This window comes from Anguilla rostrata, chromosome 16 (assembly GCF_018555375.3).
Source record: "Anguilla rostrata isolate EN2019 chromosome 16, ASM1855537v3, whole genome shotgun sequence".
Lineage (NCBI taxonomy): Eukaryota > Metazoa > Chordata > Actinopteri > Anguilliformes > Anguillidae > Anguilla > Anguilla rostrata.
Window position 1 is genome coordinate 33,129,320 of NC_057948.1, and position 26,994 is coordinate 33,156,313.

Here is a 26,994-nt window from a genome sequence, read left to right on the forward strand (position 1 = left end):
TGCGTCTGGATCAGTCCTCCCAGAACGTTGCTAAATTAAATGGTTGTTTAAGCTTCCCTGTTTTCCATAATAGGAAGCCCATCTCTGGCTCGTGCCCCATCGCCTGTTATTTTCAGCTGGAGAGAACCTCAAGCCATCGAATTTCTAGCTGAAGTGTGAACACCTGGAGGACTCTCTCTCTCTCTCTCCCCCTCTCTTTCTGTCTGTCTCTTTCTGAATCTCTCTCTCTTTCTCTCCTAATTCTGTAAACTATGGTGTGAAATTCAGAGCTCGGATTCTCTTGGAAAGGGAGGCTTCTCCCGGCAGCATGTTTGTGTGCGTTTGCTTACAACAAATGCAACCATTAGCGAAGAATGGAAGTGGGCAGTCTTAAGGTGGTCTGTGCTGATGTTAAGGTGGTCAGTGCTGGTCTGTACAGTGTTAAGGTGGTCTGTGCTGGTCTGTGCAGTGTTAAGATGCTTGTGCAGTGTTAAGGTGGTCTGTGCTGGTCTGTGCTGGTGTTAAGGTGGTCTGTGCTGGTCTTTACAGTGTTAAGGTGGTCTGTGCTGGTCTGTGCCGTGTTAAGGTGCTTATGCAGTGTTAAGGTGGTCTGTGCTGGTCTATGCAGTGTTCAGGAGGTCTGCGTTGGTGTGTGCAGTGTTAAGGTGGTCTGTGCTGGTGTGTGCTGATGTTAAGGAGGTCTGCGTTGGGTGTGTACAGTGTTAAGGTGGTCTGTGCTGGTGTGTGCAGTGTTAAGGATGTCTGCGTTGGTGTGTGCAGTGTTAAGGTGGTCTGTGCTGGTGTGTGCAGTGTTAAGGTGGTCTGCGCTGGTGTGTGCAGTGTTAAGGTGGTCTGTGCTGGTCTGTGCCATGTTAAGGTGCTTGTGCAGTGTTAAGGTGGTCAGTGCTGGTCTGTGCTGGTCTGTGCAGTGTTAAGGTGGTCTGTGCTGGTCTATGCAGTGTTAAGGAGGTCTCTGTTGGTGTGTGCAGTTTTAAGGTGGTCTGCGTTGGTGTGTACAGTGTTAAGGTGGTCTGTGCTGGTCTATGCAGTGTTAAGGAGGTCTGCGTTGGTGTGTGCCATGTTAAGGTGGTCTGTGCTGGTGTGTGCAGTGTTAAGGAGGTCTGCATTGGTGTGTGCAGTGTTAAGGTGGTCTGTGCTGGTCTGTGCCATGGTAAGGTGCTTGTGCAGTGTTAAGGTGGTCAGTGCTGGTCAGTGCTGGTCTGTACAGTGTTAAGGTGGTCTGTGCTGGTGTGTGCCGTGTTAAGGTGGTCTGCGCTGGTGTGTGCAGTGTCAAGGAGCTCTGCGTTGGTGTGTGCAGTGTTAAGGTGGTCTGTGCTGGTGTGTGCCATGTTAAGGTGGTCTGCGCTGCTCTGTGCAGTGTTAAGGTGGTCTGTGCTGGTGTGTGCCGTGTTAAGGTGGTCCGCGCTGCTCTGTGCAGTGTTAAGGTGGTCTGTGCTGGTGTGTGCCGTGTTAAGGTGGTCCGCGCTGCTCTGTACAGTGTTAAGGTGGTCTGTGCTGGTCTATGCAGTGTTAAGGAGCTCTGCGTTGGTGTGTGCAGTGTTAAGGAGGTCTGCGTTGGTGTGTGCAGTGTTAAGGTGGTCTGCGTTGGTGTGTGCAGTGGTAAGGTGGTCTGCGCTGGTGTGTGCAGTGTTAAGGTGGTCAGTGCTCAGGGCCCAGGAGCGCAGCGCGGTTCCCGGGCGGGGCACCTACCCCATGGTGAAGAACTGGCGCATCTCCTGGCGGCGCGAGCGCATCATCTGCTTGTACTCGCCTATGCGCAGCTTCTTGCCGTCGATGATGCAGGTGCGCTTCGGGCGGGGCTTGTACTTGTAGTTGGGGTACTTCTCCAGGTGGATCTTACTCAGCCGCGCCTGCTCCTCGTAGTACGGCTGCTTCTCCTGGTTAGTCATGGACTTCCAGCGGGAGCCTGCGGAAACACACACACAAACACACACACACACACACAAACACGCACACACATATACACACACACACACACACGCACAAGGTTCTCAGTGGGGCCATCGCCACTCCACATCACACGCACACACACACACAGATTATAAATACAGGGCGCAGGAGACAGGAAGTGCACGGGAACCCAGGTCTTGTTTACCGAGCTTTATCTAAACTCTCTCTGTCTTGTGTCAGGAAAAGCATCGCGCAAGCGTTCCTCTGCCCCGCCGTACAGGCCGTACCCAGCTGTGTTATTAAAACCCCGGGGGCTTACGCTCCCTCATCCCATCCCATCCCATCCAGGTCAGCCCTTTTCTCCGCGTACAACCGCCAACAACGGGCCAGTAAATATTTTGGACGCCCACTTCAGCCCCGCCTGACAGGACTTTTAGTAGCCGGTGATCTATCGACTCCCAGCACTGAGGGAAGAGACCCATTTAACCGCTTTCATTTTTCATAACAAACGGCCCGCCGGCGACAGGCGGTAAATCCTTCTGAGCGCGTGCGAGGCGGGTTTGATTGAGGCGCTACACACCGCGGCAGAACACATCCGCCCCGCCCGCCTCTCTCTCCCTCTCCCTCTCCCGCCATTTCGAATATCAGAGAGGAAGAATTTGCACACGCTTTTCGCAATCACAATACGCGCCGGTTAACACTGGCATGGCACGGCTAAATTGATTAAGCGCACACTCAAATTAGCCAAAACGGCTGTAAAATTAATTAGCGTACGCCGCATCCGCTTAAAGCAATATCTTTTTCTTTTTTTCCCTCCTCCCTCTATTGATATAATTAACATTCATTACAAGAGGCATCGCACATTCTCTGTGGGCTTTTCAGCTAGCGAAATGGTATTTCAATCAAACATTCGGAACGAGGCATCAAGAGAGGATTTTTTTTTTTTTTTTTTTACTTTTTTTTATCTAAAAATTGTTTCAAAAGTACTATCAAAATAAACTCTGCTAGTCCACATTTTAAGGTCTTCAGTAGTGTGCATTACAGGCCTTCAGTAGTGTGCATTACGGGCCTTCGGTAGTGTGCATTACGGGCCTTCGGTAGTGTGCATTACGGGCCTTCGGTAGTGTGCATTACAGGCCTTCAGTAGTGTGCATTACGGGCCTTCGGTAGTGTGCATTACGGGCCTTCGGTAGTGTGCATTACGGGCCTTCGGTAGTGTGCATTACAGGCCTTCAGTAGTGTACATTACAGGCCTTCAGTAGTGTGCATTACAGGCCTTCAGTAGTGTGCATTACAGGCCTTCAGTAGTGTGCATTACAGGCCTTCAGTAGTGTGCATTACAGGTCTTCAGTAGTGTGCATTACAGGCCTTCAGTAGTGTACATTACAGGTCTTCAGTAGTGTGCATTACAGGCCTTCAGTAGTGTGTAATACAGGCCTTCAGTAGTGTGCATTACAGGCCTTCAGTAGTGTGCAATACAGGCCTTCAGTAGTGTGCATTACAGGCCTTCAGTAGTGTGCATTACAGGCCTTCCAATGAGTTGAACAGTGTTCTTGGGTGTTTTATGAATGGATACCTGTTTCTTGCTGCTACTAACATGCATTTGAATGTTATACGTCTATCACTCTTGCCAAAAACTGAAACAGCACATGGTTTATTCACAGCTGGAGCAGTATTTACTGCAGTAGGGAGATGCTCAGGGACGTATCAGGATTTTTTTGGGCTACAAAGTGGAGGAGATTCTTGGCTTGTCTAACGCAGGTGAATTCTAACTTAAATTATTTTTATGGGGACATAACAGGTTAAAAGTAAATATGGTGCATTATTTAAATTGCCTATTTGGAGGAACAGAGAGATTACATTTATAAGAGAAGCCAGATATAACTGTTGTCCGGCTGTTGGAAAGCATTCAGATCAGCTCAGGCAAATAAATTTGTTTTTAATCACTTTAATTCATATTCTACGTTAACATCTGTCAGAAAGTTGCACCAGTATAACATTTCAGTCTCAAAAATCAGGACCTTTTCATAATTTGGGGACAATTCATCGTGTTAAGCTGTGTTGGCTGTGTTAAGTTGTCTTGGCTGTGTTAAGCTGTGTTGGCTGTGTTAAGTTGTCTTGGCTGTGTTAAGCTGTGTTGGCTGTGTTAAGCTGTTTTGGCTGTGTTGAGTTGTCTTGGCTGTGTTGGCTGTGTTAAGTTGTCTTGGCTGTGTTAAGCTGTGTTAAGTTGTATTGGCTGTGTTAAGTTGTCTTGGCTGTGTTAAGTTGTCTTGGCTGTGTTAAACTGTGTTAAGCTGTGTTGGCTGTGTTAAGCTGTGTTGGCGGTGTTAAGCTGTGTTGGCGGTGTTAAGCTGTGTTGGCTGTGTTAAGCTGTGTTGGCTGTGTTAAGCTGTGCTGGCTGTGTTAAGTTGTCTTGGCTGTGTTAAGCTGTGTTGGCGGTGTTAAGCTGTGTTGCTGTGTTAAGCTGTGCTGGCTGTGTTAAGTTGTCTTGGCTGTGTTAAGCTGTGTTGGCTGTGTTAAGCTGTGCTGGCTGTGTTAAGTTGTGTTGGCTGTGTTAAGCTGTGTTGGCTGTGTTAAGCTGTGTTGGCTGTGTTAAGTTGTCTTGGCTGTGTTAAGCTGTCTTGGCTGTGTTAAGCTGTGCTGGCTGTGTTAAGTTGTCTTGGCTGTGTTAAGTTGTCTTGGCTGTGTTAAGTTGTGTTGGTCGGTGTTAAGCTGTGCTGGCTGTGAGTTAGCTGTGCTGGCTGTGTTAAGCTGTGTTGGCTGTGTTACGCTGTGTTGGCTGTGTTAAATTGTCTTGGCTGTGTTAAGCTGTGTTGGCTGTGTTAAGCTGTGCTGGCTGTGAGTTAGCTGGCCGCTCTTACCGAGGATCTTGCTGATGTTGGAGTTGTGCATGTCGGGGAAGGCCTGCAGGATCTTCCGCCGCTCGTCCTTGGCCCACACCATGAAGGCGTTCATTGGCCGCTTGATGTGTGGCTCGTTGCTGCTCCTCCCCCGCGCCTCCCTGTACACGCGCGCCTCGGTCGTGCTGGCGCCCCCTGTTGGCCAACAATAACATTGTTCTGGTTAATCGGCAGAGCCATTGACTTCTCTACTCCCGGTGAAGCAGAACCAGAGCAGGAAGAAGAAGAAGAAGAGAGAGCGGCGCGAAGCGTTAATGAAAACATGCTGTAGAGCTGGGCGGCAGTGTAGTATAATGGGTAAGGAACTGGGCTTGTAACCGAAAGGTAGCAGGTTTGATTCCTGCGTAGGACACTGCCGTTGTACCCTTGAGCAAGGTACTTAACCTGCATTGCTCCAGTATATATCCAGCTGTATAAATTATGCAGTGTAAATGCTGTGTAAAGAGTTGTGTAAGTCACTCTGGATAAGAGCCTCTGCTAAATGCCTGTAATGTAATGTAAAAGCTTTGCTCCTTGCCACTGCAAACACCTGCTGCCATCAGATCACTCTTTATCCCCTCCGGCTTCATTTAACCTGGAAGAACTGAGAACTCTTGTTCTTGTTGTCAGTTAAGACCTGGCCAATCAAATTGGAGCAAGGAATGCAAGGGCCAATCAGAGCGAACCACATTTTTTACACTGAGTGTGCAAGAACAGCACCAACGAATCAGTGCTTTACTTCCCCCACCTTATCTTACAGGCAGTGTAAGTGAGTAATCCAAGGGTACCAGAGCTCATTCTGCCTTATCAAAAGCCAGAGTGAATAACAGCTGCTTATTCTTCTGTGGTTTAACAATGTGGCGACTGGTTTTTCCTCAGTGTTACACAAGCCAAAGGCATTATTACAGACTGCCTTTCCAGTGGTGCTAGCTTACTTGGCCTCTCTGCGCTTCTAAGTGCAGAACAAGCTTTTTTTATACATAAAAAAATGAAGAGATGCAGCTGGTTCACCCACAGCGAGGGAAGACGACCTTGGCATAAGTGGCTGTTAAATAGTTCTGCGGGATCTCGGAATGCTTTCAGTGTTCTATAGCATCGCCATGGATACGTCACCCGCGGAAGAGCGGTATGGCAGAACATCTGAGACCTGCTGATTGCAATGATGCGTGCTCATAATTTTGTGTGTGTGTATAGGTGTGCATGCATGTGTGTGTGTGTGTGTGTGTGTGTGTGTGTGTGTGTGTGTTTAGGTATGCGCGTGTGTGTGCATGTGTTTAGGTGTGTGTGTGTGTGTGTGTGTGTGTGTGCGCATGTGTTTTCTGAAGGATAGAAAGCTGGGGCTTTAGCAAAGACATGATGGTGAAACACTGGTGATGTGTGTGTGCAAAACGTAGCCGCCTCCCATCGACACGGAGGGGAGAATCCAGTAAAAAAAAAAATACGGACGAAGCCAAATCCTTTCCTTTTTTTAAGGAGAGATTAAAGACCCACAGCTTGTGACATAAGACAGCTTGTGACATAATACCGCAGACACAAAGTGATTCTGCAGTGCGGAATTCTGGGTTTCTATCACAACACTCACAATCAGATCTCCTTTTATTTCACTTCGTATTTTTTTTGTGCTAAACTTTCAGCCGAGAGAGAGAGAAAATTATTCCTGCTTTCCGCTCCCACACTTGCTGCCTTTTATATGCAAGATGAGAAAGAATTAAAGAAAAACCTGCATGAATATTTAAACAAACAAACAAACAAACAAAAAAAAAAGATGTGGATACATAAACAAGGCCTGAGAAATAAAAGAAACAGCAAAAAAAAAAAAAAAAAGCAGAAGAAGAGCTTCCCATATGCTCGGCTGCATCTTTAATGATCCAAAAGCAGAGTGAGAAGCCCTGGAATGGCTCATGCATTATGCACCAGCCACATGCCCCGCGCGCGCATTCATTACCCAGCATGCCCTCTGCCTTTTGGCACGTCACCTGCTTTGATTTCTGTTATCATTTTGGGTTTTTTTTTTTTTATATAAACAAAATAAAGACGGGGGACTCCACCTCCGGCGCGGGGACGATACGGCGGCGGCTCATACGGCGCCCCCGTCCTGACGGAACGTGCGTCACGGGACGAGAAAGAATCCGGGGGCACAGAAACGCGGGCTCGAACCCTGAGCCTTGCGGGGTAACGCCCGCACGCGCTGTGCTAAACCTGTAGGAACAGTGCACACCGCAGCAGCGGATGGTAATGTCCACGCAGATTGGAAACGGGGATCTTAATGTGAATCCCAGTCCTGCCGACTAAAATTGGGGCGAATCGGAATTCCAGAGAGGGAAGGCCTTCTTCTCTCCGGAGCGGCAGGGAATCCGTTCTCACCCGTCACATGTTTATAAAGGACACGCCCGCATGCGTGTGCTTCAGAGAGGTTTTCTACCCTTTTTAAAACCGATGGGGCGACTGGTGTATTTTCACTGTCGTGGTGTCTGTCTGTCTGTCTGTCTGTCTGTCTGTCTGTCTGTCTGTCTGTCTGTCTGTCTGTCTGTCTGTCTGTCTGTCTGTCTGTCTGTCTGTCTGTCTGTCTGCCTGTCTGCCTGTCTGTCTGTCTGTCTATCTGCCTGTCTGTCTCAGTCAATCAGGGCCCCGGGGGTGTTTGGTTGGCTCCAGAGCACTGTTAGATCTGGGCCCATGAGCAGACAGACAAGCAGACAAGCAGGCAGACAGACAGTGTCATAGTCATGACAAGTCAGCCAGGCCAGCAGAGGGCTCTGTCTGCCCACTGTGGGCACGACACAAGGTGCCCCCCCCTCCCCTTAACACCCAACCACAGACACACCCTTGGGTCCTTTCACCATTAAGAATAAAGAGTATTATTCAGATCAATCAGAAATAATGACCCTGCCCACTTTGTCCAGGTCTCCATCCGCAAAGTGTCAGAATAATGTATTACAGCTGTGCATATTGTAAGAAGACATTTACTCTATTTACACATCTGTACACCTTCACAGTTTTACAAATAGTTTGTGGAAAAAACATTTGGCCTATATACGCCATTGAAAGAAAATAATCCAGCCAGCAGGATGAAGTTGATGAAGAACCCCGCACTTCTCTAAAAGCCATCGCTTATTTCAGAAGGGAAGGATACCGATTATTTAATTAAACACACAGATAGGAACTCGAAAACATGTCCTGCTTCGCACACTTCTTGCTTCTGCGCCACCACTAACCGCAGGAAAACAGGGGGGGGGGGTTTGGGTGCATGAGTCCATCAGACTGCTAGCTAACGCTAACCGCGTGCGTGCAGGGTGGGATGGGAGCCATGACAACATTACCTGTCACAAGTCCCCGCCCCTCATACTAAAGCCCAGCCAATGAACAGAAAGCTCACACCCCAGAGCCCCACCCTCTGCTTTTCTTTTTTTTTTAAACAAAAAAAAAAAACACAAAGAAACACTTCCACCCCTGTGACACTTACAAACGAGCACTAATTGAGGTTTGCCTGGCAGATGTTTTAAGGAAGCACCTGGCTGTGTGCTGTGTGAGTAAATAAATACAGCTGTTTACTGCTGACACGGACCGCACCCCTGGGGCTCCTCTGTGTGTGTGTGGGCGTGTGTGTGTGTGTGTGTGTGTGTAGGTAGGTGTGTTTCTGGGGGTGGGGGTGTGTGCGTACGTGTCTGTGAGAGTGTGTAAGTGTCTGTGTGCACGTGTGTGCCTGTATGTGTGTGTGTGTGTGTGCATGTGTGTGATTATGTGTGTGTGTGCATGTGTGTGTGAGTGGGTGTGTGTGTGTGCATGCTTTCGTACGTGTGTGTGTATGTGAGTGTCATTTTTTCGTGATTTATGAGGACTGCTATGCGGTATGATGGAGTGATTTGTGAATGTCTTCATTTGTCTGCTCTAGAGGATATCAGAGTGGGAATAGGAAGAGAAACTGGGGAGAAAGACATGAGAGCAAGAGAATACAAGAGAGAGTGAGATAAAGAAAAGAGTGGGAGAATTTAAGAGACAAAAGAAAGAGAGAAAGGGAGAGGAAGGGAGAGACCTGTCATGGCTGCTGCAGGCTCAGACTGGAAGGGCCACAGGGTGGAGCACGAACCCTAAAGCCTCCTGCCTCTGATTCACGCTTTCAGCACATGCAGAACCCGCTCAGTGCATACAGAACCCTCTCAGTGCATACAGAACCCTCTCAGTGCATACAGAACCCTCTCAGTGCATACAGAACCCGCTCAGTCCATACAGAACCCGCTCAGAGCATGCAGAACCCACTCAGTGCATACAGAACCCGCTCAGTGGATACAGAACCCTCTCAGCACATACAGAACCCGCTGAGTGCATGCAGAACCCGCTAAGTGGATACAGAACCCGCTCAGTGCATACAGAACCCTCTCAGTGCATGCAGAACCCGCTCAGTGCATACAGAACCCGCTCAGTGCATACAGAACCCTCTCAGTGCATGCAGAACCCGCTCAGTGCATACAGAACCCGCTCAGTGCATACAGAACCCTCTCAGTGCATGCAGAACCCGCTCAGTGCATACAGAACCCGCTCAGTGCGTACAGAACCCGCTCAGCGCATACAGAACCCGCTCAGTGCATACAGAACCCGCTCAGCGCATGCAGAACCCGCTCAGTCCATACAGAACCCGCTCAGCACATGCAGAACCCACTCAGTCCATACAGAACCTGCTCAGCGAATGCAGAACCCACTCAGCGAATGCAGAACCTGCTCAGTGCATGCAGAACCCGCTCAGCGCATGCAGAACCCACTCAGCACATGCAGAACCCACTCAGCACATGCAGAACTCGCTCAGTGCATACAGAACCCGCTCAGAGCATGCAGAACCCACTTAGTGCATGCAGAACCCGCTCAGCACATGCAGAACCCACTCAGTCCATAAAGAACCCGCTCAGCGAATGCAGAACCCGCTCAGTGCATGCAGAACCCACTCAGTCCATACAGAACCCGCTCAGTGAATGCAGAACCCGCTCAGTGCATGCAGAACCCGCTCAGTGCATACAGAACCCACTCAGCACATGCAGAACCCACTCAGTGTATAAAGAACCCGCTCAGTGCGTGTAGAACCCACTCAGCACATGCAGAACCTGCTCAGTGTGTGTAGAACCCACTCAGCACATGCAGAACCCACTCAGTGCATAAAGAACCCGCTCAGTGTGTGTAGAACCTACTCAGCACATACAGAACCCACTCAATGCAAGCAGAACCCGGTCAGGGCAAGCAGAACCCGGTCAGGGCAAGCAGAACCCGGTCAGCGCATGCAGACGCTGCTGAGTGCAAGCAGAACCCGCTCAGCGTAGAACTGGGGCTGAGCCACCTGCCCCCTCAACAACAAGCCCACCAGACTCCCAGTTCCGTACAGTAAAAATTAAAGTATTTCACTCTGCGAGCACTGAGAGCAGGTCTCTCTGCAGCAGGAGAACAAGGCCTCAGGAACAGCCTGTGATGGACATGACCCAACGTCTCATACCTTCACTCCGTATGAGTAATTAAAACCGCAACACGATAATATTTAAAAAGCAATCTGAGGCCCACTCTTACACAACCTGTCCCTGTTTAACTCTACAGTACATCCCAGTCCTGAATGTTTTGAATTCTGCAGCGTTACTGTCGGGACAAACGTTGGACGTGTTGGCGCTTGCATCCCGTTCGCTATTGTTCTCTCCGATATGTTTCGCCCTGCAAGCCCACGAGGTCTGTTCCAGACATGTCACATTTCTCACCTCTGGTATTTCTGAACGTATCAATAGAGCAGCCTGACATGCAGAGCTCAGAGAGACTGAACGGGTGAAAAACAAACTCGCCAGACCTGTGTGCTTAACAACTGAAAGTGCAAAACTTTCTAAGCTAAATTCAACAAAAATGTGTAACCATGGAAAGCTGAGAAGGAAGCCTCAGTGATTTATAATGTATCATTTTCGTTGTTTTTTTTTCTCTCTGATAAATTGGTATGGATTAAAAATATGGATATATTTTAAATAAGAGTAAGCATCTTTTTACTGAAGATTTATGAAATCTGTGGCTTTTTTGTTTAATTTTATGTATTATTGTGTGTACTTATCCTATGTTTTTTTAATTTTTTAGAACCTATGGTTTTTATAAAGTCCTTGTTTTTGTTACGTTTAAATAACTGTCATCTTAAAACATGAGAATTACTGCCACAATTATCAATTTTCTTGAACTGTCACCAGTACTTATGCAAAACTCTTTCACTCACAACAAAGTATGAACCCTGGCTTATACCACCTGATCACGAGAACCTTCTGAACAGTTTCAAGCTTCAAAAATAGAAAAAGAATTCCCAGGGCACACAGCGCAATAAAATAAAATTAACACAATATTATAATTGTCACACAATGATTCAGTGACAGCATTGCCAAAAAAAAGAAGAATTGAGAGGAACAAATAACTCATTTTATTAGTCTGTTCACATGAGGTCAAATGGCCATTAATAGCCACTCCCCGCCCCATGTAACTGCCCTGACATTGTCACGAACCCTATTTAGACCAGCCTGTTTCCTGCCCCAGGGTCTCTTAATGCCCCCTTTGTTCTCTGGGGCCCTGGGCAGACGCCGGTGGTTTTTTAACAAACTCTCGGCCAAGTGTGCACTCTAAAGCGGCTGTGCAGAGTGGCTGTATAGAGTGGCTGTACAGAGCGGCTGTAGAGAGCGGCTGTACAGAGCGGCTGTATAGAGCGGCTGTACAGAGCGGCTGTATAGAGCGGCTGTATAGAGCGGCTGTACAGAGCGGCTGTATAGAGCGGCTGTACAGAGCGGCTGTATAGAGTGGCTGTACAGAGTGGCTGTATAGAGCGGCTGTGCAGAGTGACTGTACAGAGCAGCTGCAGAGTGGCTGTAGAGTGGCTGTGCAGAGCAGCTGTAGAGAGCGGCTGTGCAGAGTGACTGTACAGAGCAGCTGCAGAGTGGCTGTAGAGTGGCTGTGCAGAGCAGCTGTAGAGAGCGGCTGTGCAGAGTGACTGTACAGAGCAGCTGCAGAGTGGCTGTAGAGTGGCTGTGCAGAGCAGCTGTAGAGACGCTGTGCAATGACTGTACAGAGCAGCTGCAGAGTGGCTAGAGTGGCTGTGCAGAGCAGCTGTAGAGAGCGGCTGTGCAGAGTGACTGTACAGAGCAGCTGCAGAGTGGCTGTAGAGTGGCTGTGCAGAGCAGCTGTAGAGAGCGGCTGTGCTGAATGCTTCTGCCGTACTCCTGAGCGTTCTTCAGCAGACCTTAAAAGACCTGGTGACTCTGGCTGCTTGAGACGTGGCTCCTGCGGTTCCAGAGTCCCCCTCATTAGAATGTTTGAGTCCCCCTCATTAGAATGTTTGAGTCCCCCTCATTAGAATGTTTGAGTCCCTCTTGTTAGAATGTTTGGGTCCCTCTCGTTAGAATGTTTGAGTCCCCCTCGTTAGAATGTTTGAGACCCCCTCATTAGAATGTTTGAGTCCCCCTCATTAGAATGTTTGAGTCCCTCTCGTTAGAATGTTTGAGTCCCTCTCGTTAGAATGTCTGAGTCCCTCTCATTTGTTGGCAGCTACCTAACTTGGTTGCTGAATGGATTACAAATATTGGTTTAAGGAACCCTGAAGCATTCTGGGAGTCATGGCGTCGACAGAGCTCCGTGATGCCTTCTGGCAGCCCTCAGAACGGGTGTTTCTGTTCCGCCTGCGCTGCCAGACCACCCCCCACCCGCCAGGGCCAAATCCCGCCAGATTACAATTTACATTACATTACAGGCATTTAGCAGACGCTCCTATCTTTTTTATTTACTTATTTATTTTTACATAGCATTTACATTTCATCCATTTATACAGCTGGATATATACTGAAGCAATACAGGTTAAGTATTTTGCTCAAGGGCACAACGGCAGTGTCCAACCCAGGAATTGAACCTGCGACCTTTAGGTTACAAGCCCAGTTCCTTAGCCACTATACTACACCAGCTCCCCGCCATGAGATTCACGGCCCGTGGATATTCCTCATTTGTGTTCGAAGCCACAGTTTCCAAAAATATGAATAAATAAAAATCCTCTTTATACAGGCACTGTGTACAGTTCTGAATTTTAGAACTACAGTAACACTGCTTCAGTAAAAAAAAGGACCTGGATTAAATCCCTGAAAGCCCTTTATAAGAGTCATTTTTACATCATGACCTGCAATGTTGCTAATAACTCAACTGCATTCAATGGTGCATGAATGTGAATTTATCAAACTCAGATGTGCCCAAACTGGGGACCCCAACAAGACCCCGTTCAGCAGAGGTTAGAAATACATTCCCTGTTTTTGTGGAAATAAAAAATTTGAAATGTGGTTGTGCGTCACCACCAAACATTTCGTTATTTTGTTTTGGACACAAGTCACATTTGCTCTGCTGGGGGTGCTGTGTGGGTGGGGGGTGGTGAGGTACACGCAGCCTGGGGGAGCCGCGTAGACTATCCCGCCATCCCGCCATCCTGCTACCCCGTCATCCCGCCAAACTGGCGCCCGCCTCGGGGGCACCAGCCCTGGGAAAGGGCATCTCCGTCCCCCCTCTCCCTGAGCCCTAACCCCCCAGAGCACTACATTTCCCACATCCCCAAGGGGCTGGTGCGCACCCCCTTTTCCTGGCCCTGACGCAACAGCGCTCAGAGGTAAAGAGTTCCCACTCCCAAGGGGGACCTGTAGTGTGGGACGGGGGTATTCCCGCGTGCGCATTAAGAACCCGCCGTCTGGCCAGAGCTGCACCCCGCAGAGTCCCGCTCTGGGATTTTATTTCAGACGTAATGAAGGCCCGATAACCTGCGAACAAATGCCTCAACGAGAAGCACGCGCGTTTTAAAAACTAAAATAAGTTATTTTCGGGAGTTGAATTGTTAACGCAAATAGCATTCTTACGAATGCCAATGCGTTGAGTTCCTCACTGCCTCCCAAAATATTAAACCCCCATTGTTGGCCCAATATAGTCACCACATTTATTTTTTTTTTTTTAATTGACCCGTCCTATTTTTTTATGTATTTATTTTGTATGTGCAGTCTCTGAAGCGTCATGGAAACGTGATACATAATACTGACGTCTGGCCCAGAGACTCTGTCCCGTCTGTTTACGCAGTCAGATCACAAACGAGGGGGGTGGGGGGGGGGGCAGTGACGCTTTGTCACGCGAGTGAGAGGAGAATTCACGCCCCTGTGTCGAGGACCTCAAACACTTGGCTGGAGAAAAGCTGGCTTTGTCCTCTGTCCTCCCCACCTACCTGTGAAAAACCCTAAAAATGCCCCTCCCCCAGACGCCCCCACACTGGGACAGTCTAACCCTGCCTGGCCTTAACCCCACCCAGTTCCCCAAACATAAGGGACTCTAATATTCATAAAAACACTCAAACAGGGCTGAAGAAAATCAGGAACGCAATGCAGCAATATGAAAACTACAATTTAAATACATAAAGAAAAATTCTCAAAAATAATCTTTATGAGTCCAGCAGAGACCTGAGTTGGTTTAACTCTCAGAGTTGGTTTAACACTGAACACCGGTGTTGATGGTCAGGGGACTTATTCCTCACAGGACGGCAAGGGGGGTTGCTTACTGTGTGAACCGGACTTGACGTATTCACGGCTATGAATAACTGTTACATAATGGGTATTGTACCTTATCGGACCTGTGTTTTGTCACTGCCCCTCCCCCTTTGTACGGCGAGAGAGAGAGAGCAAGGGTCAGAGAGAAACAGAGAAGAGCGAGAGAGAGAAAGAGAAAGAGCAGGAGTGAGCGAGAAAGACGGGGAGAGAGAGTGGGTGAGAGAGAGCGAGAGAAAGGGTGAGAGAGAGTGAGAGTGTGTGTGTGTGTGTGTGAGAGAGAGAGAGTGAGAGAGAGAGAGGAAGGGTGTGAGGGACGGGGGAGAGAGAGTGAGAGCAAGAGTGAGAGAGAGAGAAAGGGTGAGAGAGAGCGGGAGAAAGAGAGAGAGTGAGAGAAAGGGTGAGAGAGAGCGGGAGAAAGAGGGGTAGGGAGAGAAAGGGTGAGAGAGAGCGGGAGAAAGAGAGAGAGTGAGAGAAAGGGTGAGAGACTTACCGTCCATGTCCTCGGGGCGGGTCAGGTCGATCACCCTGTGTCCCACCTTCCCCTCCTCGGCCAGCTTCCCCAGGCGGCTCAAACTCTCAAAATCCGGCCTCTCCTGTGGGACAGGGGGAACAAGGATTACCCACGGGGCACAACCCCCCTGCCTTCTCCCCTCCCAAAGGGGACCCAGAATATTTAACACTACGGCAGGAAATAAGCTTCACTTCCAGGGCAGAGGTCAGGCCCATTTCAGCCGAGTCACTCAGGAAATCCATTCACTGTCAGCTCATTCACTTCAAAATCTAACTAATCCACCAACAGTGTGGATATTTTACAATTCCAGAACTAAACCACAGTTCATTTTCTGAATTGACAGAATGATAAAACTGACCCAAATCCTATTCATTACTTTCATCTATGCACACACAGACACACACCCACGCACATTACATGCAAATTTATTTTCAGCGTTTTACATGTTTAATGCAAAATATCAAACCAGCTCCTTAAACCCGCCGGTCCACCCAGCGACGTCTGAAATCAACACTCACGCAATTATCATATTGCTACCCTGCAGTTTCCTCCCCATTAGGTCACAAACGGGTGGGGTGCGGGGGAGGGGGGTGATTGGGGGGATTGGCTGGGATTCGGGAGGGCTGCAGGAGCAATCTCAGGGCGGGGTGGGGGTGATGGAGGGGGGGGGGTGGAGATGGGGAGGAGCTGCACGCGCTCAGATTGTCCCGTAGTCTCAGACACACACACACATACACACACATACCCAAACACAGCCCATGGCACCCACACACACGCAGCCCACAGCGCGCGCACACACACACACACGGCGCAGTCTCTCATACACACACACACACTCACACACACTCTCTCACACACACACACACACACACACACACACACACACAGACACAGACACAGACACACGGTGCAGTCTCTCATACACACACACACACACACACACACACACGGCGCAGTCTCTCATACACACACACACACACAGCAGTCTCTCACACATACACATACACACACACACACACACACACACAGAGCGCTCATCGTTTATTGAAGTGGGCGCTTTTGGAGGACGCACCGTGTACTCCCCGCGGTTCCCCTACGTTCTCCCCGCTGCGATCGCGTTAAAAACCCGGCGCGCCACTGTGCTCGACGACACAATGAAACCGTGTCAGTGCTGTCCGCTCTGTGACGGCATTAAATGTCACGTCCATGTGCACTTGCGGAATGAAATAACAGCTTTTGGGGGTTGGGGGGGGGTGGGTAGGATTGGGGAAGGGGGGTGGTGGGGTGTTCTGACTCGTGGCTGCACATTACACTTGATGCATTATGCAGCGAGAGTTCACTGCTAGCCCCCGCTCCCCCACTCCGCTGCTCCGCTGCTGACTGACCCAGTTCTGAGGCGCTCAGTACGCAGGGGGACCCGCCAGACTGCACCCTCCTCGCTTCAAGAGGCTGAGGCAGGGATGGACACTTTGACTCTGCATGACACTACTGCCCCCCGCCACCCCCCCACCTGCCCCAGCCCACCCCACTCCCCCCCCCAGTATTGGGCTGGAAGGTGGCGGGAGCGGAGCCTGTTACCGCCAACGCGAGAGGAAAGCATTTGCTTCACCCCTGCAGCGAGAATCCAATCTCTGCCCAAAACGCTCACAGTTCCTCTCTGTGTCCTTATCCTCCAGGAGCCGTCCCTGTTTACACACACACACTCACATACACACACACACACACACATACACACACATACACACAGACAGACATGCTTACACACACACACTCACACACACACCCACACACGCACACACACACAGACATGTTTACACACACCCACACACACACACACACACAGACATGCTTACACACACACACGTTTACACACACACACACAACACACACAGACATGACCTTCACACACACACACACCCACATACACATACACACACACACACACAGACATGCTTACACACACACACACACACACACACACACCCACATACACACACACAGACATGCTTACACACACACACAGACACACTCACTACGCAAGCACACAATCGCTGGATGGTACGTTTGTCTTGTCGGCTCCCCAGCTAGGCCTGTGCTCCTTCTGAAGTGGTGCATTGTGGGATACCCCCTTCCACGCAGTAAAGCGGATTCCTGAGGCTGAACCCCATGGCTAGTCCACCGCGGCGGCAGACAGAAACACGGTCATCCATTCTGCCTTCCGGCCGTGCCTTTGATCAGGTTTAAACTCCCGGCGTTCGGCTTGCTGACGGCAGCCCGCAGAGGCCAACAGAAGCGTTTTCAAACCGACAAAAAACGTCACCGATTGTTATTTATTTTCTTCGCGAACGTCTCTTTTCAGAGCCTTCGCGAAAAGGCAGTGACCTTTTTGCTTTCACACGGCAAAATGACGAGAGGATGAGCCAGGAAGTGACGTCACTGACCAGAACACCTCCAGGTTCCACCATTTTTAACGAGCGTCGGAGTGACTTTGATGTAGAGTTAACAAAAACATATGCTCAGTCATTAAATTCAGCCAATCTGAACACTGGTGTTTTCTCATGCTGACATATTTGGTGGTTACCCACTGGCAAGAAAATGGCGTTAGAAACCTGCCCAGGTGTGTGGCACAGACCAGAGGGCAGCTGGCTCTTGTGCAAGCGGGATTCGAACCCCGTTATGCTCTTATCTCAGTTACGATCCCTTCTCTATCAAGTTCAAATTCAAATAAGCTTTATTGTGCATACATATACATACTGCCAAAGCTTAGCTACAACATACAATAAACATATGAACGGAGTACAAATATGTGTGTGTGTGGTATGTGTGTATGTTAGCAGGTGTATTGTCAAGTGTAAATTTGGTGAAACAAAATTTGGTGATCTATCTATCACCCTCTCCCGATTCTACCTGTCTGAACAGAGCAGAAAATATGAAAGCAGGGTGAACTGTCCCGATCTCCTTATATATATACACACACACACACACACACACACACACACACACATATATATGTATATAAATCTGAGCCGCCAGATTCGATCGATCAGACAGATTACCGCCATTAATGAAGGACTGGAGCAGCAGGAGGACAGCGAGTGATTAAGGGGACGCTGGGAGTCATAAAGCTCACTGACCTCCTCAAACGGCCCGCCAGGCAAGGCTCTGTCCCTGGGGTGACCCCCGCACTGGGGTAACCCCTCCACTGGGGCGACCCCCCTCACCCGCTCATTCAACTGGGATAACCCTCCTCACTGGGGCAACCCCCCCCACCCCCCTCCCAACTGGGATAACCCTCCTCACTGGGGCAACCCCCCCTCATCACTGGGGTAACCCTGCCTCCCAACTGGGGTAACCCTCCTCACTGGGGCAACCCCCCCCCCATCACTGGGATAACCCCCCCTCCCAACTGGGATAACCCTCCACACGGGGGAGGCCCCCCACTGGAGTAACCCCCCACAGGTAAACCACCCCCACAGGGTAAACATCGCCCCCACTGGGGTAACCCCCCTCCCCAGGATTGGAAAAGTCTTTGAGTAGCAGAGAGAATAAACTGGACAGAGAGCACAAGGCTAACAGAGCACTCCTCCAAGCCCTTTATCTAAGTGAGAGAGCCACACTAATGACCATTAAACCAACTCATCTTGTCCTAACAGCCACACCGAATGAAATCCCACTAAAATTTTACACACTGTGTTTTATACACTTATTGGTTATAACCTGTATAATTTATACCTGAGCATTAGGAGGAAGCTTTAAATTATGGAGGTAATTTATACTCACAACATCAGGTTTTTTTTTTCTTTTTTTTGAAAGGCTTGAAAATACTCAGTGAACTAATGTTACTTTACAATCCCCTACATCAAGTGTTGTGATAAATTAATGGCATTTTTATTATTTTATAGTGTCATTAAATTTTTACTGATCACTCCGCCGCAGAAGAGCAATAAAGGACACGCAGAATTCTGGGATGTCGGGCCGTCCGGGCATGACAGAGAGAGAGAGAGGGAGGGAGAGAGAGAGAGATACTGATAGAGAGAGAGAGAGAGAGAGAACCATGTGCATTAGGGCACGGAATACGTGATGGGCATCACACCTACTCTACAGGAAAAGTGATACTCCTATGTGGAGAGAGAGAAAGACAGAGCGGGACAAAGACAGGGTAAGAGAGGGTGAATGAGAGATAGAGATAAAGAGAGAGAGGGAGAGATAGAGAAAGACAGAGCGGGACGAAGACAGGATAAGAGAGGGGTGGTGAGAGAGAGAGACAGAGAGAGTGTGAGAGAAACAGAAACAGAGAGAGAGACAGAGACAGAGACAGAGAGAGGGAGAGGGAGAAAGAGAGAGGGAGTGTGGTCTGTGATTGGCTCTGCTCGGATCCCTCAGATGGGTCCAGCGTGTGACCTTCCAGCCCGTGTCTAAAATTACACCCGAATTACAGCAGCTCTCTTCGGGCAGAAGTGGAAAACGGGGGAAAACGGGGCCGCTGCACTCGTCTCCTGCTCTGTCCCTCCCTCCCTCCCTCCCTCTTCCCCCTTTCTTTCTCTGCCTTGTGTGGGCCACCGGTTGTGGACGGGAGCGTGTCTCCGCAGCGACGCAGCGCTGGATCGGACGCAGAGCGGCGCCCGTGTGGAGCGAGCTGATGTCCGCGCGCGGCTGCAGGCTGTAATCAGGACGGCCGCGGTGGGGGACTCTCCCACCCGCTGGCCGTGCTTCTGGAAAGAGACGCGTGTGCAGCGCTACTGCTGCACTTCCTTGACATATTGCTCCATAACTCACTCCATAACTCACTCCATAACTCACTCCATAACTCACTCCATAACTCACTCCATAACTCACTCCATAACACACTCCATAACTCACTCCATAACACACTCCATAACTCACTCCATAACTCACTCCATAACTCACTCCATAACACACTCCATAACTCACTCCATAACTCACTCCATAACACACTCCATAACTCACTCCATAACTCACTCCATAACTCACTCCATAACTCACTCCATAACACACTCCATAACTCACTCCATAACTCACTCCATAACTCACTCCATAACACACTCCATAACTCACTCCATAACACACTCCATAACTCACTCCATAACTCACTCCATAACTCACTCCATAACACACTCCATAACACACTCCATAACTCACTCCATAACACACTCCATAACTCACTCCAAACTCACACCATAACACTCCATAACTCACTCCATAACCCACTCCATAACACGCTCCATATCTCGCTCCATAACTCACTCCATAACACTCCATAACTCACTCCATAACTCACTCCATAACACACTCCATAACTCACTCCATAACTCACTCCATAACTCACTCCATAACTCACTCTGTAACACACTCCATAACTCACTCTGTAACACACTCCATAACTCACTCCATAACACACTCCATAACTCACTCCATAACTCACTCCATAACTCACTCCATAACACACTCCATAACACACTCCATAACTCACTCCATAACACACTCCATAACTCACTCCATAACTCACACCATAACACTCCATAACTCACTCCATAACCCACTCCATAACACGCTCCATATCTCGCTCCATAACTCACTCCATAACACTCCATAACTCACTCCATAACTCACTCCATAACACACTCCATAACTCACTCCATAACTCACTCCATAACTCACTCCATAACTCACTCTGTAACACACTCCATAACTCACTCTGTAACACACTCCATAACCCACTCCATAACACACTCCATAACACTGCGTAATGCACTCTGAAATGCACTCTGTAACACACTGCGTAATGGTCTCTGTAACGCACTCTGTAATGGTTTCAATAACACGCTTCGTACCGCGGTCTGTAACGCGTTCTTCTCTCCTGTGTAACCATCGTGCTGACAGCACCACAAGGCTCAGAATCTTTCACACCACGATTGCCACACAAAGAGCTACATCCAGCATCCACCCCCACCTCCACGTCACCTGCTTTTAATCGTGTGTGCACACAGCCCCCCCCCCCCATGCCCCCCTCCCAATGCCACCCCCCCCCCATGCCCCCCTCCCAATGCCACCCCCCCCCCATGCCCCCCCTTTTCAGTGTTATTCCCAATTGTGCTGCTCCCCAGTAGTCTGAGGGACATGAACCATTCAGGCTTAAGCACATCCATGTGTGCTGTGCCAGGGCCTCCTTTCATGTGGTTTCACAGCAGTCAGTCACAAAACAAGCCCCCCCGTGCCCCCCCACCCCTCCCAAACTGTAGCCTCCACCCCAGAACAGTGGCTACCCTGGAACAGCAACCCTCTAAAACAGTAGGCCCCTAGAACAGCACCAACCAAACCCCCCCCCCCCCTTCCACTTTACCCCCCTGGAAAACAGTTGCACACCCCCAAAACAGTGGCTCCCCAAAACAGCAGCCCACCAGACCGCAACAGCCAAACACATCTGGGGGAACAGATGTGGTGGCACCTCCCACTTCGTGCCAGGGGACCCATGAGACAGTGCAGGAGAAACTGGGGTGATTTTCTCCACCATTTTCTTTTTTTCATTCTTCCTTTCAAAAAAGGTCTCTCACAACCCCTACCACGGTGAGGCTCGAACCCGAGCGCATTTCCAGCATCTTACTTCAGTTTAAACATCCCAGCTCAGCCAAAACCCACGAGCGTGAGGCCTACCAGCCTGGGCAAGCTGCCAACATAGTCAATGCTTTTAATGCCATAAAATAGCCCATCACCACACATTACAGCCTGACTGTACTGAGCTGCCGGCTCCTCTGCATTCAGGCCTGTCCACATTCTCAGCTGAAGAGGAGCCACATCAGAGGAGCACACCTTTCTCCCTCCGTTCCTTCATTTGACCAGAACTGCTCAATGTGAGCAGGAGGTGCTGCTCACTGAGAGCAGGAGGCGCTGCTCACTGAGAGTAGGTGGTGCTGCTCACTGAGAGCAGGAGGTGCTGCTCAATGAGAGCAGAAGGTGCTGCTCAATGAGAGGAGGAGGCGCTGCTCACTGAGAGCAGGAGGCGCTGCTCAATGTGAGCAGGAGGTGCTGCTCAATGAGACCAGGAGGCGCTGCTCAATGAGACCAGGAGACGCTGCTCAATGAGACCAGGAGGCGCTGCTCAATGAGACCAGGAGGTGCTGCTCACTGAGAGCAGGAGGTGCTGGTCACTGAGACCAGGAGGTGCTGCTCACTGAGAGCAGGAGGCGCTGCTCACTGAGAGTAGGTGGTGCTGCTCAGTGAAACCAGGAGGCGCTGCACTGAGAAAGCACTGAGCAACACATTAGCATCTGCGCAGCCAGGGAAAGCTCACAGCACTGAGCAACACATCAGCGTCTGCGCAGCTCGAAATTTGAATGACAGCTTGGTCAGACGCGCGCGCACACACACAGAAACGAAGGCTATTTTTACACCTTTGGTGCACATGCTCACTTGGAAGAAGCACAGAGGAGAACGGCCATCTGAACAATACCAGGCCTGGCGACGCGCTCGGTCTGGGACGGGAGCAGAACGAAATTTGGACGGGGCCAGCCCAGCGCGGGCCAGGGATTGCACAGGAAGCTGGGCGGGGCCAGGACAGGAGCGCGGTCCAAAAAGAGGAGCAGAGCGGTCCAGAGCGGTACCGGAGCGGGGAGATTAAACTCCTGCTCTTTATGAGATGGACCTGAATGGGGCCGCGCTCTGTGCCGAGGCTGCCCCCCCCCCCTCAAGGCCAGTCCACCTGCCCCCCCGCCATTCAGCAGCTCACAGAATGAATTTCAGTGGCTGGCTGAGAAAAAGCCTGTGTGAATATGTTCAAGGGTCCCCAGCTACAGAAGGAGAACACTCAATCCATCAATAATGCAGCGGGACGGGGGGGGGGGGGTTTGCTTTATAGGTTAACCCTCTGACCTTTGACCCTTTGACATCAGCGTGGAGTGAGTCAGCACATCATCTCTGTGTCCCTCCACTGGCTCTATCACACACAGGCCTCCCCACAATGTTACAAAAAGTGTGTGTGTGTGTGTGCGCGCACGCGCGTGTGTGTTTCTGCGTGTGCGCGTGGAAATCCTTTGAGCTTCATCGCAGGGCTCTAATGTGGAGATTACATCATCGTTCAGCATAACAGAAGGTAACGATGTCACAGGTTCTAAACACTCAGCAGATCCTCAGTGAATACTCCAAAGATACTCCACTGATACTCAGCAGATACTTGGTGTTCCTTCCACCCTCTCTGCAGGTGAGCATCTGAGCTGCCTGAATGGTCTGAATAGCACCATATTTACATATTTAAATGTTTTTATAAAGTTGTTGGAAATGTGCAACCTGACATGTCTGAAATTCAAATGAGGGGTAATCTGAGGGGAGCACAATATTCTGTATTTTCCGACTCCAGGACGGGAGAGCTAACTGTCCGGTGAACATTATATGAAATATGAATTTTATATACCATTATTTTCTGTTATTCGTGTCCTTGTTTTAGTTTTGCTTTTGCATAGGGAGAGAGGCTACCTAATGACATATGAGAGCGTGTCCTGAAAGGTGAGGGAGGGGAGAGAGAGGGAGAGGGAGGAGAGAGGGAGAGAAAGGGAAAGAGAGGGGGAGAGAGGGAGAGAAAGGGAAGGAGAGGGGGAGAGAAAGGGAGAGAAATGAAAGGACAGGGCATTAGCAGCAGGAGAGCGCGCGGACGTTCGCATTGTGTCGAGCAGCCACACTCCGTACGGGGAGATGAATTGATCCGTCTGCGAGCAGCACTTAGCCCCACTCCGCTGCTCCGGTCGTTACGTCGGGATAAATCAATATTTAATATCCCCCCCCCCCCCCCCCCCACCCGGCCCCGCAGACCATTTTAACCTCTCCTTAATCCCGGCTAACTTCCCCTTTCCCAACGCTCCGGGGCGCTTTCAAAGTGATAAACTTCCAAACAGCCCGCTGGGGGGGGTGGGGGGGGGCTATGAAGCAACAGCCAGTATTTATGTCAGGTGAGGCTCTAACCCTGAAATATTAATATTCTGAAACGGAGTAAAAAGGAAAGCAGGGCTGCGTACATGGAGCAGGGCTGCTCAGATTGGGGGGGGCAGGGGACTCTGAGTAGGGAGACATGGGGGTGACCGATTCTGTAGAGACCTGGCCTCTGTCCTCACGGCATTGTGGGTAATGGGACCCGCGACTTCTGGCAAACGTGGACGGGCCATTCAAATAAACATCCCCCCCCCCCCCCCGTGTGGCCTGTGAGCATGTCCGCACTGGGGAGCCAGATACACTCTGAAATCCGCGTGTTTAATTTACAGACCTAAGGGGTGCTGTGAGTTGAGTTCCCCCCATGCCCCCACCCCACAAGGCCCTGATCACGTGACGAGGGAGGTCACATGACAGCAGCCAGCCGTGACTTCTCATCGGCTGAGGCCGGAGAGCTGGCAGCAAGCGAAGCTCTCCGCACAGGAAGTGAATTAAAAAAGAAGATGCCCCAGATTTAGAAATTTGGCTTTAAGCCACTTACTGTAGGACAAGGGGATAACCCGCACCTGCCATGGGGGGGGGGGGGGTAAGGGGAGGGGGGAGGGGGGTGGTTTCAGACTGACTGTGCTCCTAACCGAACCCGGGCCCTGGCAATGCCACAGTCTCACACGGGGTGGGGGGGGGACTGCGTTCCCATGCCCCCCCCCCCCCCCCACAGGTTTTCGTAGCCGAGCGCTAATCCGCGGCTTTTGTTTCCCGCTCTTTTCCAGAACGCTCAGGACACGCCCCTCGCCACGGCCACACAAAGGTGCGGGGGAGCGAGGACCCGTGTCCGAGGTGCACTTTCTTCCTCTTAAAAAAAAGAAAGAAAGAAAGAAAGAAAAGAAAACACAAAAGCCGCTAAGCGGTGTGCTCACCTGAGTGTAGCAGGTAAACACTGGGAGGTATGAAGCGCGCACACACACACACACACACACACACACCGCTCAGGGGACAAAGGCGTGTGGAGCTGCCGCTAAGCTCCACCTGCGGAGCACAATGGCGGCGGAGGTGTGTGCTGCCCGCTGAAAGCATTCCTTATCGGGCACCGCATCGGCCATTGTTGGGCTGGAGCGCTCACATCCTGCCCCGACACATTCTCCCCTGCCCCGCTGACCACAGGCGCTGCCACGCTTATTAGACCACTGAGAGACGTGAGTGTGTGTGTGTGTGTGTGTGAGAGTGTTTGTGAGGGTGTACGTGTGTGTGTGAGGGTGTGTGTATGTGTTAGGGCGTGTGAGGGTGTGTGTGTGTGTGTGTGTGTTAGGCCGTGCAAGGGTGTGTGTGTGTGTGTGTGTGTGTTAGGTGTGTGTGTGTGTAGGGTGTGGTGGTGTGTGGGGTGTGTGTGGTGAGTGTGTGTGGTGTGTTGGTGAGGGTGTGTGTGTGTGTGTGTTGTGAGGTGTGTGTGTTGTGTGAGGGTGTGTGGGTGTGTGTGTGTGTGTGTGTGTGTTAGGCCGTGCGAGGGTGTGTGAGGGGAGTGTGTGCGAGCCAGCGTGCGTGAGGATGCACACACGCCACACCCTCACACACACACGCACGGTGGCGTGACTGCGCTCAGAAACGCCGCTTCGCCTTCGCTGGAAGTTTCTCAGGCGGGACTCGCAGGCGCAGCGAAACAAAAGGGGGGATTTGGAGAGTGTGCTGGGTTTCGATAAGGCCCACTGAGCAGACCTGCCGCTGCCACAGGCCCTCGTTTGTTTCGCGGGCCGGGGAAGTGAGTCACTACGGCAACGGTCTCCGCGGCGTGTGGAGGCATTTCACCCCGGAGGCCAAGCCCCGCGCTCCTACACCTCACCCCCCCCCCCACCCCCCACCCCCACCCCCACCCGCCAAAACTCCCTCCGGTCAATTCTGAGAAGCGCCACAGACCCGAGCCCTCTGCTGCAGGAGCTCACAGGGGCGCACGACACCCGTCCCGAATTACAGACGGAGGGAAAGGGGAAGGGGAAAGAAAGAAGAAGAAGAAGAAAAATGCGTAGCAGAAGGGTTGTTAGGTAACAGCGTATAACACAACAACAACAAACCCAGCGAGTAACAGTTTACAGGGAACAATTAGCTTAGGTATGACGATCCATACCGGCCTACTTAAGAGCATCTAAACGAGCCTACTCAGACCGTCCAAACGAGCCAACCTAGAGCATCAGAACAAGTGCTTTTTAGAGAATGATAAAACTGCAGCAATAAACCCTTTTCTCAGTTTGTGTGGATAAAATAGGCCGAGTGCAGCTTTCACACACTCAACGCTTTATCAGACGTTCCACCACGCACAGAACACACATTCCGCAAGTAGCTTTTTAAAAAAAAAAAATATATATATATATTTTTTTTTACTTTTTATAAATTTGACACCCAACGTGTGGATGAACACGTCCAATTCCCACCCTGATTTGTAACAAACCCAAACATCCAATTATCAGCAACGGCAGCCGTGTTCATGTGTGAACCCCACTGCTGGGATGGTGTAGACATCCATGGTTCGAATGAAAACTCTCTCATATGCGGCTTCAGCATGCAGTCTGTGGGCGCATGATTGACCAGCAGGGGTCGCTGGAGAGCAGTACATCCTTGCACTACAGTGCGGTGCCTTAACCGAATGAGCCACACAGCAACTCGGTCTCATATAACTTCCTCATGTAAAAAAACAAATTCTAAATTCAAAAAACAAAATCAAAAGAAATATAATTGGGACATATATATATATCAGACCTGGGTCAAGAACATATTTATTTTGGATTCAAATGCTTTTCTACACTTTACTGATCTCGTCTGGTGTACTGGAACCAGTGAAACACTCTGGTCATACTGGCAGGCTCAATTACACCAGGCAAGATCAGTAGAGCACAGACATGTATTTGAATCCAAAACAAACACGTATTTGACCCAGGTCTGATTATATATACATATATAAATGCGCGTGGTGTGCACAGTGACCCAGTTGAAGCCGCTGTTTGGAGGTGTCAGCTGCTGAAATATTAATGGCTCCTCCCCCCCCCCCACCCCCCCAGTTCCCGCCTGCTCCTCACAGCCAAGCTGGCTGCCCGGCATCAATCACTTGGAAAAGACGGCTGTTTTTCCCCGCTTGATTGACACATCGATTGAAGATATTTTTAACGGGGATCCAAGAGAGCAGCAAGTGTTCCTGCTACAAAGCGGGCTGTCCCAGGCTGGGGAAGGTGGGGGGGGGGGCGGGTAA

General features: G+C 50.3%; 1 protein-coding gene across 10 annotated transcripts in view; it reads right to left on the reverse strand.

The window, feature by feature from the left end:
* The window catches only part of LOC135242132 (transcription factor SOX-6-like), a 215,634-nt gene that overhangs the window by 6,140 nt on the left and 182,500 nt on the right, over window positions 1-26,994 (reverse strand). For all 10 annotated transcript variants that reach the window (XM_064313056.1, XM_064313057.1, XM_064313061.1 and 7 more), the window contains 3 exons: window positions 14,808-14,910; window positions 4,752-4,925; window positions 1,690-1,906 (listed from right to left, as the gene is read on the reverse strand). In XM_064313056.1, the coding sequence (XP_064169126.1) occupies window positions 1,690-1,906; window positions 4,752-4,925; window positions 14,808-14,910 (494 nt within the window). The remainder of the gene's footprint in view (window positions 1-1,689; window positions 1,907-4,751; window positions 4,926-14,807; window positions 14,911-26,994) is intronic.